This window comes from Monodelphis domestica, chromosome 5, assembly GCF_027887165.1.
Source record: "Monodelphis domestica isolate mMonDom1 chromosome 5, mMonDom1.pri, whole genome shotgun sequence".
Taxonomy (NCBI): domain Eukaryota; kingdom Metazoa; phylum Chordata; class Mammalia; order Didelphimorphia; family Didelphidae; genus Monodelphis; species Monodelphis domestica.
Window position 1 is genome coordinate 33,900,959 of NC_077231.1, and position 12,914 is coordinate 33,913,872.

At 49.8% G+C, this 12,914-nt stretch overlaps 1 protein-coding gene across 4 annotated transcripts in view; it reads right to left on the minus strand.

Moving 5' to 3' along the window:
• Positions 1-12,914, minus strand: part of SCN8A (sodium voltage-gated channel alpha subunit 8) — a 223,109-nt gene that overhangs the window by 78,652 nt on the left and 131,543 nt on the right. For all 4 annotated transcript variants that reach the window (XR_008912050.1, XM_056798197.1, XM_056798195.1 and 1 more), the window contains exons 7-11: positions 12,091-12,312; positions 10,560-10,623; positions 6,027-6,168; positions 1,640-1,846; positions 744-1,031 (exon numbers count right to left, since the gene is read on the minus strand). Coding sequence is in view for 3 of the 4 variants with exons in the window: in XM_056798197.1 (XP_056654175.1) it covers positions 744-1,031; positions 1,640-1,846; positions 6,027-6,168; positions 10,560-10,623; positions 12,091-12,312 (923 nt within the window). In the remaining variant the exon portion in view is untranslated. The remainder of the gene's footprint in view (positions 1-743; positions 1,032-1,639; positions 1,847-6,026; positions 6,169-10,559; positions 10,624-12,090; positions 12,313-12,914) is intronic.

Consider the following 12,914-nt stretch of genomic DNA (forward strand, 5'->3'; position numbering starts at 1 on the left):
ACAGATGACCACTGGTTGGCTTGGTTTACAGTTACAGCAGATTGTGACAATCTCTGCCATGATCAAACAATGCCATGTTCAGACAAACTGGGTCTATGACTTAGCATGGCTACTAGCTACGTGTGGCCCCAGAGAAGTTCGTCCACAGAGTGGGCTGGCGTTCATTCTGACCCAGAGAAGACATGCCCTTTTCTTGAAGGAAGCTGGGCAAATTCCAGTCCTTTAGAACCGGGAGCCTGGCCAAATGATGTAATGTTGTCACTGGTGTACCCCTCTCGATGATATAAGGTGGCCTCTCGGAAGGGCTGCCCAAGCACACACATCCTTCGAGCTCACCGCCCTTGTCTCTCGTTCCTAGAACGAAGCCTCCGAACTTGTTAGCCAGGGCAGGAAAGGAGACAAAGAGGGCCATCTACATCGAACGGAGACGGCCCACTCCCTGTCATCCGACATGGAGGCTTAGCTTGGTCCGCTCAGTCTCACTCACCGTGCCTGGCACGTCTGCCCTCACTTGACGTAGCAGGACCCAAACCAAAGGATTCGACGTCCCGGCCTGTGCTACCCTGCGGGGGCAACCTAACATGAACAAATGTTTAACACGGAGCTGTGGACGCTCTTCTAACCTGGCTCCATCTCTCATTTCCGGGGACGCCCGCTTCCTGCTAAAGCACAGCAAGGGGGCGCGGGGGGGGGGGGGGGTGTCCCTCAGGGAAGGCCCTGCTTGGCCCATGCAGACACTCTACCTGGTTCATGATGGAGAACTTCCTCCCGATCCTGTTGTCTGGCAGGCGAAAGGCCTTCCTCCTCATGCCGTCTTCGGACTCGGATTTGAACACCTTCTCGTTGTCGCCCTTCTCTTCTCCTTCGGAGAGCTCTTTCTGCTTCCTCTTCTTCCTCCTATTCCTCCTCTCTTTGGCACTCTTGGAACTGAGTTTGGAAATTTCAGAGGAGCTCCGAGACCCTCTTCCTCCGCCTTCTTCTTCTATGGCATCTTCCGAGACGGTTCCAGCTGAAGTAGCCATTGCCGCGGCCTGTGGGAGCGCCAAAGGAAAACCAGAAGTGAGCAAGCGGGGCGATCAGAGAGAGCGTGCAAGCCAGAGAAGCTGCTCCCCTCCCCCGCTGCAGCAAGAGAGGTGGGCAGGAGGGGAAACACGCCGCTGGCACAGGGACTAAAGGTGGGGCCTTTCTGTCTTGGAATTAATACCAAGGGTCGGTTCTGAGGCAGAAAAATGGCAAGCACTCGCCCAGGGCCACCCAGCCAGGAAGTGAACTCGGGAACTCCCATCGCCAGGTCTGGCTCCACCCACTGAGCCACCTGGTCCCTCCTAGGCCACTTGAATGAGACCTTTAAAGAGGACGCTTGGGGGGGTTCCCATAGGTGCATCCTTGGTAAGCAGCCCAGTTGCCTTCTTGGCACAACAGGGGCTGCCCGAGAAATTGTGAAAAAGAATGCTGAGAAACTACTCTGTGGTCTCTAGAGGGCAGACGACCACGAGCGCCCTGGGTTCTGCTCAGTGGCGAGGGCTGGAGAGACGAGAGACCCCATTCGCCTGGCTTGACCCGGAGCGATTCAGAGAAGCTAAGAAGAAGCCGTGTGGTGGTGGGTAGGAGCCGTCGCGGGCCCTTCAGCCACACCGACCTGGGCTTCCTCTTGCTGCTTCTTCAGCTGCTCCAGCATGGCCTTGAACTCTGCCTCCTTTTGCTCGGCCTCCTCCAAGGTGGCCTGGTTCTGCTCCTCATAGGCCATCGCCACCACAGCCAGGATGAGGTTGACCAGATAGAAGGAGCCCACAAAGATGACCAAGACAAAAAAGATCATGTACGTCTTCCCCGCTGCTCGTAAGGTCTGCAAAAGACAAAAGCCATTGTCGGAGGCACAGGCATCCACGGAAAGCACGAGAAACAGTCCCCGGGCCGCGCAGTTACGGGAAATTGTTATGATTTTAAAGCTCAGAAATAGACCTTACTGCTCCCAACGGAACACGTCAAATCCAAGACATTAGCTCAGTTGTTCACTGGCCATCATTCGAAAGTAAAAATTTCATTAATTCAAATGCTATGAAAATAGCCTCAGAACCAAGAAGCAGGGAAAATGTAAACTTAAAACAAAACAAGCTACTTAAAAATGGATTTCATTTTCCTAGAGTGGGGCAAGGGAAAGAGGGTTGGATTTATTGGCAGAAGGCATGGGTTCAAATTCTGACACTTCCTACTGACCGCCTATATGTGATATCAAGGAAGTCATGAAATCTTTAATCCTCAGAATTTATTAATTTAATATAATTAATCTAGAAATCTTAGATCCCTCATCTATATAATGAGAGGGTTGCACTTAAAGCCTTGAAAGCCCTCTGTGACTCGTCATCTGTGATTCTAGGATCTTCTGCCTTCCCACCCATGGAAACATTGGATCTGTTTTGGCTATATATACTCACATACATCTTGTCTCTCCTGCTGGAATGTAAGCCTCCAAAGGGAAGGGGCTATTATGCTTTTATCCTCCTATCGAGAGCACATGGTGCCAGGTATATAGTAAGTGCTTAATTAATGCTTGCTTTAGGGGCAGCTAGGTGGCTCAGTGGATAGAGGGCCAGACCTAGAGACTAGAGGTCTGGGTTCAAATCTGATAGATATGTCCTAGCTGTGTGACCCTGGGCAAGTCCAATTGTTTAGCCCTTACCACTCTTTTTCAGTATCGATTCTAAGGCAGAAGGGAAGGGTTTTAACAAATAACAAGTGAAAAAAAAATGCTGGTGGCAGCTGGGTAGCTCAGTGGATGGAGAGTCAGGCCTGGAGATGGGAGGTCCTGGGTTCAAATCTGGCCTCAGACACTTCCCAGCTGTGTGACCCTGGGCAAGTCACTCAACTCCCCATTACCTAGCCCTTACCACTCTTCTGTCTTGGAGCCAATACCAGTATTGATTCAAAGAAATACACAGTATTGATTCTAAGACAGAAGGTAAGGGTTTTAAATAAACAAATGAATAAACAAATAAATGAATGAATAAATAAATAAACAAATAAATAGAGCAAGTAAATCAATAAACAAATAAAGGAATGAATAAATAAATAGATAAACAAACAAACAAACAAATAAATGCTTGTTTGTTTGATTCTTTTCAAGACCAAGCCAAAGTTCTGGGTGGTGGCTAATTAATAGGCTTTAATATGATGTGTTTCAGACAAATGGAGGAAAAAAATTAGAAAAAATCACAAGATGGAGGAAGGGAAAAGTAGTCCTGTATCAAAGCTTCTATTCTCATTAATGGGGAAATCTGAATGAAACAATCCTGAATAATGATTACTATAAAGAAGAGGAGAGAGGCAGCTTGGCATAAAGATAGAACTGGCTTCAGACCGAAGGCCTGGGACTTTTGTTACACACATGTGCATGTGTACACACACACATACATGTGCACATTTATTCTCTCTCTCTGTCTCTCTCTCTCCCTCTCTGTCTCTCTCTGTTTCTCTCTCTCTCTCTGTTTCTCTCTCTCTCTGTCTGTCTCTCTCTGTTTCTCTCTGTCTCTGTCTCTCTGTCTCTGTCTCTCTGTCTCTGTCTCTCTGTTTCTCTCTCTCTCTCTGTCTCTCTGTTTCTCTCTCTCTATTTCTCTCTCTCTCTATTTCTCTCTCTCTCTCTATTTCTCTCTCTCTCTCTCTCTCTCTCTCTCTCTCTCTCTCTCTCTCTCTCTCTCTCTCTCTCTCTCTCTCTTTCTCCCCTCCCCTCCTTCATCCCCCCCCTCTCTTCTTCCCTTCCTCTCCCTCCCTTTCTCCCATCTCCCACATATCCAGATAAGTGGCTTCACCTCTCAGGGCCTCAAGGAACTGTCCATGACTCTAGTGCTGACCTTGGCACTGGGAGAGGAGGCTCCTCACTGGGCCTCCCTGTTGTGATATACAATCCTAGCTGGCTAATTTTGTTAAGAATCTAGAGGGGCTTTAATTCAGAGTTGCTTCCTTAGGTTTGGGTTAATAACAGAAATAATAAGACAATGCTTGACTCCTTCTGATCAAAGGTTCAAAGAAAAGACAAACTTAACAATGATTCAGCTAGATTTGATGAAAAGAAATAATATGCTTATCCTAGCTAAGGAGAGAAGAGTAAATGTATCAGATAGACTGATTCTGTATATGTGTTGTATCCTTGGAAGGGGGTTTATAGTTGTCCTTTTGCCTCATACACAGAGTAGGTGCCTAATAATGGTGCACAGAAGTGTAATTATTGGCAATAAGATGAATGGTTTTGATTACAAGAAGGAAAGAAACAAGCATTTGTTAAGTGCCTACTATATGCTGGACACTGTGTTAAGTGCTTTTACAAATGTTATCTCAGGGGGCAGCTGGGTAGCTCAGTGGATGGAGAGCCAGGCCCAGAGACGGGAGGTCCTAAGTTCCAATCTGGCCTCAGACACTTCCCAGCTGGGTGACCCTGGGCAAGTCACTTGACCCCCATTGCCTGGCCCTTACCACTCTTCTGCCTTGGAGCCAATACACTGTATTGACTCCAAGATGGAAGGTGAGGGGTTAAAAAGCTACAACAACAACAAAAACCAAATGTTATCTCACAATTTGATCCTCAAAACAATACTGGGAGGCACATGCTAGTATGATCTCAATTTTACAGCTGAGGAAACCAAGGCAAATGGTGCTTAGTGATTTGCCCAGGCTCACACAGTAAATGCCTGCCGCTGGATTTGAAAGTGGGTCTTCCTGACTCCACTTCTAGTGCTCTATCCACTGTGCACCAAGCTGCTTCTAAAAGGATTTTTTTTTTAATAAGAAGGAACACATTTAAAATGGAAAGAAATGAAACATGTGGGGGAGAAAATGTGAGCAACTAAAAGACCTCCTATAGCTCTGAGACTCAAAATCTGTAAGATGTACAAGTATCCCTAAACTACTGCCCACCTCCCGGAGGCCTCCCTCCCTGGCCACCTCCCGGATGCCTCCCTGGCCACCTCCCGGAGGCCTCCCTCCCTGGCCACCTCCCGGAGGCCTCCCTCCCTGGCCACCTCCCGGAGGCCTCCCTCCCTGGCCACCTCCCGGAGGCCTCCCTGCCCCACGGCCCTGTTTTGCTAATGGGTGAGGGCCTCATTCCGACAGGCTAAGAAATCAGGGACAGGAATGGGAAAGCAGGGTGGGGCTCCCACTGAGACTGGTGAGGAGGAGGAAGACCAGCGGGCAGATCCCGCAGGGAGCGCCATGATCGTAAAGCGAGCCGAGGCCCCGGAGCCTCTGGTCCCCTCTGGTCCCCTCCACCACCCAGCAGGCCATGAGGGAGGAGCGCCAGGAGGAAGATGGGGCTCGGGCCTCCTTCCCCTCCCCAACAGGGAGGATTAGCCCTGGTACTTTCTTAGATTCATGACCGCTCGCACTTTTATCGCCACAAAGCACGGAGCGCCTCCCCACTCTGAAGGATTCTCTGCTAAATAGCAGGGGGTCCCTTGGGCGGTGCCCGGGCCCAAGCCAGAAATCCCCTGAAGGTCTGACCTGAAGGCTTCCCCTGTAGAAACAGCGCCTGCCTCTCTTCCTAAGGGATGCGCGTGTCTCTGTCCTCCCACTGCAGCTGGGCAGTTCAAAGTCCCTGAAGCACAGAGTTCTGGTCCTGCCTCCTAGGACCAGCCTCCACCAGCAAACGAACTACTTCCAAATAGAACCCAAGTGTTGAACGGAACCCCACTGAAGGTCCTTTAGAGGATAAATCGTGTATTATAATTGTCTCAAACCCTCATAGAATCGATACTGTGGAGTGGCTCCCAGGCAGCAGAGTAGTGGGGCTAGGCCGTGGGGGTCACGTGACTTGCCCAGGGTCGCCCAGCTGGGAAGGGCCTGAGGCCAGACTGGAACCCAGGACCTCCCGTCTCTGGGCCTGGCTCTCCATCCCCTGAGCCACCCCGCTGCCCGTGTATTAAGGCACGGTAGGTGCTCGCAGTGCTTCCGCGCCTTGCGAAGCACTTTCTTCTCTTCTGCGTTGGGGGGATGGGCCCGGCCTGGCCACGCCGCCTTCCCTTTGTGACGGTACTCACCAGCTGGTACAAGTTCTCCCAGTAGTCCTGGGTCATGAGACGAAACAACGCCAAGAAGGCCCAGCTGAAAGTGTCAAAGCTGGTATAGCCATAGTTTGGATTCCTTCCTGCTTTCATACAGAGATATCCTTCGGGGCATTGCCTGAAAAGAGAACAGGAGAAGAGTGACCACCTGCCATTAACAATGTCCTCCACTACGGACCTCCCGATGGCCAGCAAGGCGTCGCGGCCAGACCAAGAACCGTGGTTTCGGTTCTGGTGGCCCGGGCAGGGAGGGCCCTCGTGGGGCAGCTGGGTGTCTCAACGGATGGAGAATCAGTCTTGGGTTCAAGTCTGGACCCGGTTACTTGCTCGCCGGATGGCCTGGGCAAAGCCAGAGGGTGAGAGGCCTTGCGGCCATGCCATATGAGGGGAAGTGAAGGGGCTGGGGGCTCGGGGGCGGCAGCGGAAGGCAAAGGTAGGCGGCTCCACGCATCTGCCGGGCGGCCGGGGCCGCGGCTGGGGCCTTCTGTTGGCTCAGAGGACAGAGGCAGGAGCCACGGGCGAGGTGACCACTGTGGGCTTCCCTCTTCAATGGCTCCCTGCTGGCTATTCTCTCGTGCACTCTGCAGGCCGCCAAGCGAAGAAGAGCAGCTCAAAGGCTGAGAGCTCAAGACTCACCGGAGCCCGAAGCCGCGGCAGCGGCAGCAGCTCGGCTCGCCCTGGCCTGGCCCAGCCCAATCCATGAGAAGGTGGACCCTGCGCAATCCCGTTACCCGCCAGGCTGCAGCCACAAGCAGGGAGAGGAACGAGGCTCTCAGGGACGTCTCGGGCACCCCCGGACGGGCGGCGGGAGCCTGGGTCGGCCCCTGGCACAGGGCCAGGGCCGGAGGGCCGCGTCCTGGTCAGCTCTGAGGCGCATCTACGGCAGAGCTTCGGCCCGCAGGTGGTGTCAGCTACATGGAGGAGGGCAGAATCCGGGAGCTACCAGGGAAGGGCAGGGATCTGGTTCTGGCCCCACACGTTACCCCACGGCTGAAGCCTGTGAAGGCGAGCTTGGGTGGAGAAAGGCCGGAAAGGCAGAAACCAAAAGCACCAAAGCCGCGTTTCCGTCTGTCCTCGGTGCTGCTGTCTGGCCCTGCTGGCTCCTCAGGACCCCGGAGCCACCCGGCCCGGGCGTCTTGTGGGCAAAGGTGTGGGGGTGATTTGCCAGTTCCTTTTGGCGTGCCCGAGGCCATGCAGCCAGTGCGTGAGTGTCCAAGCCGGGTCTGAGCGCTCCGTCCACTGAGCTCTAGCCAGCTCTCATAGCGATGGCACACTTCTCAGGGCTGCCCCTTGGTCTGGCCTCTTATCCCCAGGATGCCTCGTGCGGCCCATGCACACGTGCCACCCCTTGTCCTCCCACCGGGACCTTCCCAGCATCCTTCAGGGTCTGTGCCAGGGGACCAGCGGGGGCCCGGATGCCTCTCGCACGCGTCCCTTCTCTGACTGCCTCACTGGCCTTCCCCTGCCTAATCCTCGTGGGCTTTCCTGCCGTCTGAGAGAGAAGCCCCAGGTCGGTCCTCCAGAGAAGGCAGCCCTATGACCCAGGGGACACCACGGACAGGCCCGTGTTGCGGGAGAAGCCCGAGGCCCTCTGTGCTGTCCCAGGGGACCTGCTCCCCCTCTGCTTGCCCTGCGGTCCCGAGCCCGGCTCACCCCAAAGGGCTGGCTCTCGGGCGATCACCGGCCGACGCACATTCTCGGCCCGCGTGGCTTTTCCCACGTGGAGAGTGAAGGCTTCTGGGTGGCCGTGGGTGCCCCCTAGTCTTTCCTGGAATCCCAGGATGAGTGAGCCAGCACAGGGCCGGGCGATGCCAATATTGTGCGGGACCTTGAAGCTTTTTCTTCAGGAGCTTCCCTAACCCCGATACCCCTCAAGTGTGACTGCTCCCTCCCCATCCCCAAAGCCCTTCCATGCCCAACCCAAAGCAGCGTGCATAAGCTCTGCTTCTGCTGCCCTGCTCGCTCGTTGTTCACAATGACTTCACCAATTCTCCCCCAACCCTTCACCCCTAGATAGTGCCTCTCAAAATCGGCCAAGCCGATCCCACTTCTGAAAGAGGGGGTTTTAGTTGAGCGGTTCTTCCTTTTAGGGAAAAGACCCGTTTCAGGGGGATCCCTCGGCTTCCGTGGCACCGAGTTCGGTACATCTGTGGTCTTCGTTAGGGAATGGGGGATGGGGCTTCTATCCAGTGAACACAAGGCCACTGCTTCCTGCTCATCTTGGGGTTCAGACTGGAAGACTGGGGCAAGGTCGGAGATGGGGATGGTCCCATCTTTCTTTTACATAGACCTGACTGACCATTTCATTTTCCTGGTCACAAACATCAAAGTAGTCCTTGTTATTTCTGTTCAATTCACCTGTATGCCATTTAAAGCCCTTCCACAATCTGGACCCAACCCTATCTTTTTCCATTGCGGTCACCTGATTCCCCAATATAAACTCTCCGTGCCACCCCAAACTTCCCCCTATGCCCAGCTCTGCCCTTCGCGTCTGAAATGAGACGTGCGCCTCCTGGAACCCCTGGCTCTCTGAGTGCAGCTCGAACACCACCCTCTGCACCTGGTACTTCCCGGATGCCTCACCTCCCTGAGATCTCAGGGGACCCCCAGATGGCCAGGGCGCCGCCCCTGCCATGCCCTGGCCCGATTCTGTATACGTCACCTAACCTACGCTGTCTGATCAAATGCGAGGTAGGGATTGTCTGGTCTCACGCTGTGCCAAGCACACAGGAGGCAATCGTAAAGGCTGATGGAGCACCACCGCTGTTAACACTCCCCTCCCTCAGCTCAGATGATCTTGATTGCGTTTTACATTAATTTCCCTGGTTCCTGCCCCTTCTCCTCCTCTGTTCCTCTAACACTGAGAACATTTCCTCTTTCCTTTACCTCTTTGAATTCCCAGAAGCTGGCACAAGGACCTTATACATAGAAGGCACTTAATAAATACTTCAGGAATTGTACCAAAATATGAATCTAATTTATAAGGTTCCCCCACATTCTGAGGCTTGGTACAATCGCCAAAATGTGGCTTACCATCAGTCAGTCAGACAATACACATTTATTAAATGTAGTTAGGTGGCTCAGTGCATAGAGAGCCAGGCCTGGGAACTGGAGGTCCTGGATTCAAATTTGACCTCAGACACTCCCAAGCTATGTGTGACCCTGGGCAAGTCACTTAACCCCCTTGCCTCACCATTACAGCTCTTCTGTCTTGGAACCAGCGCATAGTATTGAGTCTAAGACAAAAGGAAGAGGTTTAAAAAATGTTACGATGTGTCAGGCACTGAGCTGAGCCACCAGCCAGAGAGAATCCCTCATAGATGTGGGTCCTCATAGTCCTGGATCCCCTCTAACCAGGGAGAATACCTCCTTAGATGAGCCCCATCTCCCCCTCTTATGCCCTGGTAGATATTAATAAGTAGAGAGCCAATGAACACAGGTCTTGCCGTTGTGAAATCTCCCACGTCTTAGCCTTGACACCCGTTTGTCATCATTCTGCCCTACTTCTGCCCTTACAAGGAATGCCCAGAGCATCACACTATATGTTGACTTCATTTGAAGGAACAATCACATTCTTCATACAATTTCTGTCCTTTTTGTCCTTTGCACCTGAGATTAATTCATAAATGGCAATTATTTCCTCGTGGCTCATGTCAATAATGGAGCTTTTATTGGATGCACAACAAAACCAAATCAATTCTGCTAACGGCCTTATTTGCCCCTCTAGGAAAACCAGGCCGCTTTGTCGTTTTCTTTGTTTCATGGGTTTTGTTGCTGTTGTTAACAAGTCATAGCTGACTTTTCAAGACCCCATTTGTGGTTCCTTCACACAGATACTGGAGTGGTTTGCCATTTCCTTCTCTAGCTCACTTTACAGATGGGAAAACTGAGGTAGAGTTAAGTGACCCGCCCAGGGTCATACAGCTAGCAAGTACCTGAGGCTAGATTTAAACTCAGAACTTCCTGAGCGGTGCTCCATCTACTGCACCATCTAACTGCCTCTTTCATGGGTTGACATACCAATAGATTCATCCCCAAATGGCGAGCCTATACATACACAGCTAGCTCCAAAAAGAGAGCTTTGTTAGCACGGTAGAACCTGCCAGTGCTTACAGCACTCCTCTAGCATAACCTCAAGAATCTGGAGCTGCCTCCAAACAAGGATTCTGCCTTACGATAATCTGGTACAGGAGGACAAGCACAAAACAGTAACATTGATTTAGTACTTTTCAGTTGACAAAGCACTTCCCAAGTCGTCAGCTTCGCCACATCCGTTCTACGACCGGGGCAGGGCTTGGTGTCTTACAAAGGAAGCAATGAAGTCCTTGGGGTTAGGAAATGGTGAAACATCAAAGCCAAAACCCAGCCAGGTTCTTCCATTTACAGTTCAATTTTTGCCCCCATTACGCCACTCAAAGGAAAGGGCATGTGAAAATGCTGTTCACCTTCAGCGAAATTGGAGACAGATTATTTTAAAGGAGGAGAAAATAATCCAGAGGGTTAACTTACCCAGCATCAGAACTGTTCCCACAGAGTAAAGGATCCAGCATGCCAGGAATGGTGTAAAAATTTGCTAGAAATTTTAGAAAAGACAGAGAATGAATTAGGCATATTCAGGGAAATAAGCATCCTTTTATTTTTTTCAGCAAAAATTTTTTTCCCCTGAAATATTTTAGTATGCATAAATTTAACTCTTTCCTGTAAATGGACATCTCAACAGTCTCCTTCCACTGTGGATTTTCCTGTATATGGCATGCCCTGATCAGTCTTGGACTGAAGGCTCTTGATGCCATGAAGCATTTCCCAAACTTAGTCACAGTAAACTTCTGAGTCTGAAAAACACTGACATTCCATAAAGGACAGTCTCCAAGTCTGTGCCATTCAGTTGCCTCTACCATTTATTCATTCCTTTAGTTACAAAATCCACCTCCTGCTTTCCTTGAGTGCAGCAGTTAAACAGTAGTTAACAGCACCATCAACATGACCAAATAGCATTTTCAGTCTAGAGTCTAGATGGAAGTGAGATGGATTTTCTTAGTACGACAAGTTCTCTCTGGTCCATAGTTCTTTCTAAATAAGTCTGTCTTAAGGGACCATTGGGCACCTGGCCCATTCAGAGAAGCCACGAAGCTGCCTTCTCTAGGAACACTCTCAAAGCATTCTCTGTTCCTTAAGCACATCCCTTCCTCATCTGTTCTAGAGTAGGGCCCCTTCCTTGCTCTCTGGCCCTTGAAAATCCCTCACTAATAAAATAGGCAACACCTAGAACATGATCCTATAACCCTAAAAACAGTGGCTTACATTTAATTGAACTAAGGTTTGTAGAAACCTTCTTAGCACTTGAGTGAGGTTGGCAGAAACTGGACAGACTCCCACAGATCACAGATGGCACAGAGTTTGAAGAACAAGAAGGGTGGGCACAAAAAGGGCTTAAAAAGAAAAGTCTCAGGGCAACTCTCATTCTTCAAGGGAACGTGTAAGGCCTCTTTCTTTGAATATTTTAAAGGAGAGAAGAAAACCAAGTGAAGGACTCCGCTGGTAAAGTCTGAGTGCTCTTCTGCTTTTAAGGAGATGCTATGGATGACCTTTCCAGGTCCTTTCTGATACTCATGAATAGACTACTGAATAGACATTCCTATACCTTATCAAGTCTGTCAAACAAACAAAAACAAATGAAACGTTTTCTTTGTGCCCTTGGTCTTCATCTCAAAATCCAACCCCTTCCTATGGAACTCTCCCTTTTGACAAAGAAAATAATTGGGTAAAAACACCTGACAGCTAATACATGTGACAATACTCATACACAATCCTATCCCAGCTTCTTGCAGTGAGAAATCATGCTTCATATCTACTCTTTAAAACTAAGGACTTAGAATTTGGCTTTCCTTTAGTGTTTTGTTTTGCTTTTTAAAACAATTTACAATCACTGTAGTCTGGTGCTCCTTTCTTGGAACACTCACGTTTCAAGTTCAGTACAGATTTTCTGACCACAAAAGCCAGAAAAAGACTGTCTCCTTCCCACAAAAAAGGGAATACCTACTCTTGTTGTTGATATACTCTTCCCAGTCAAAGCCTTTGGTGCCATTTTCAAGGAAACTCTCATTGAAATTGATGGGCCACACAACACACTTGTTCCTCAGGTTGCCCATGAACAACTGCAGTCCAATCAAGGCAAAGACACTTAGGCAGAACACTGTTAATATCATCACATCAGACAGCTTCTTGACTGACTGAATAAGGGCTCCCACGATGGTCTTCAGACCTAAAGAGAGAAAGAGAACCATCAGAATTAGACTAACTCTGGTCTTCCCAACCTCTCAACCTCCCTTCCAGTCTCCTCTAGTACTGGGCCTATATCTACCCTTCAACCAAGAGGAACTCATTCTGTAGAGCAGCGATGGAGAGAAATGAGTCTTGATGCTTCAAAATGTTGGCATCACTACCAAACCCAGGAACGTGAGCGAGACAGGATGTTTATTTATTTCAAGCTCCTGTTCTGTCTTGTAAATAGAAAAGGCTATTTCTAATTAGAAAGGAGCCCTGGGTTAGCAGAGGTGACAGTTCTTTTGTTTCTCAAAATGCTACTGAGTTTAACAAGAGTTCTTTAAACTATCAAGATATCTGCAAGATTGGTTCAATAGAAGACAACAATAATTAACATTTATATAGTGCATGAAGTCTGCAAAGTGCTTTACAACTATTATTTTGTTTTGTCCTCACAGCAACCCTGAGAGATAGGTACTATTACAATCTTCATATTACAGATGAAGAAACTAAGGCTAAATTTGAATTCAGGTCTTCCTGACTTCAAGCCTAAAAACACTTTATCCATTACCCCACCCAAAAAAAGTAATTTTTATCCAA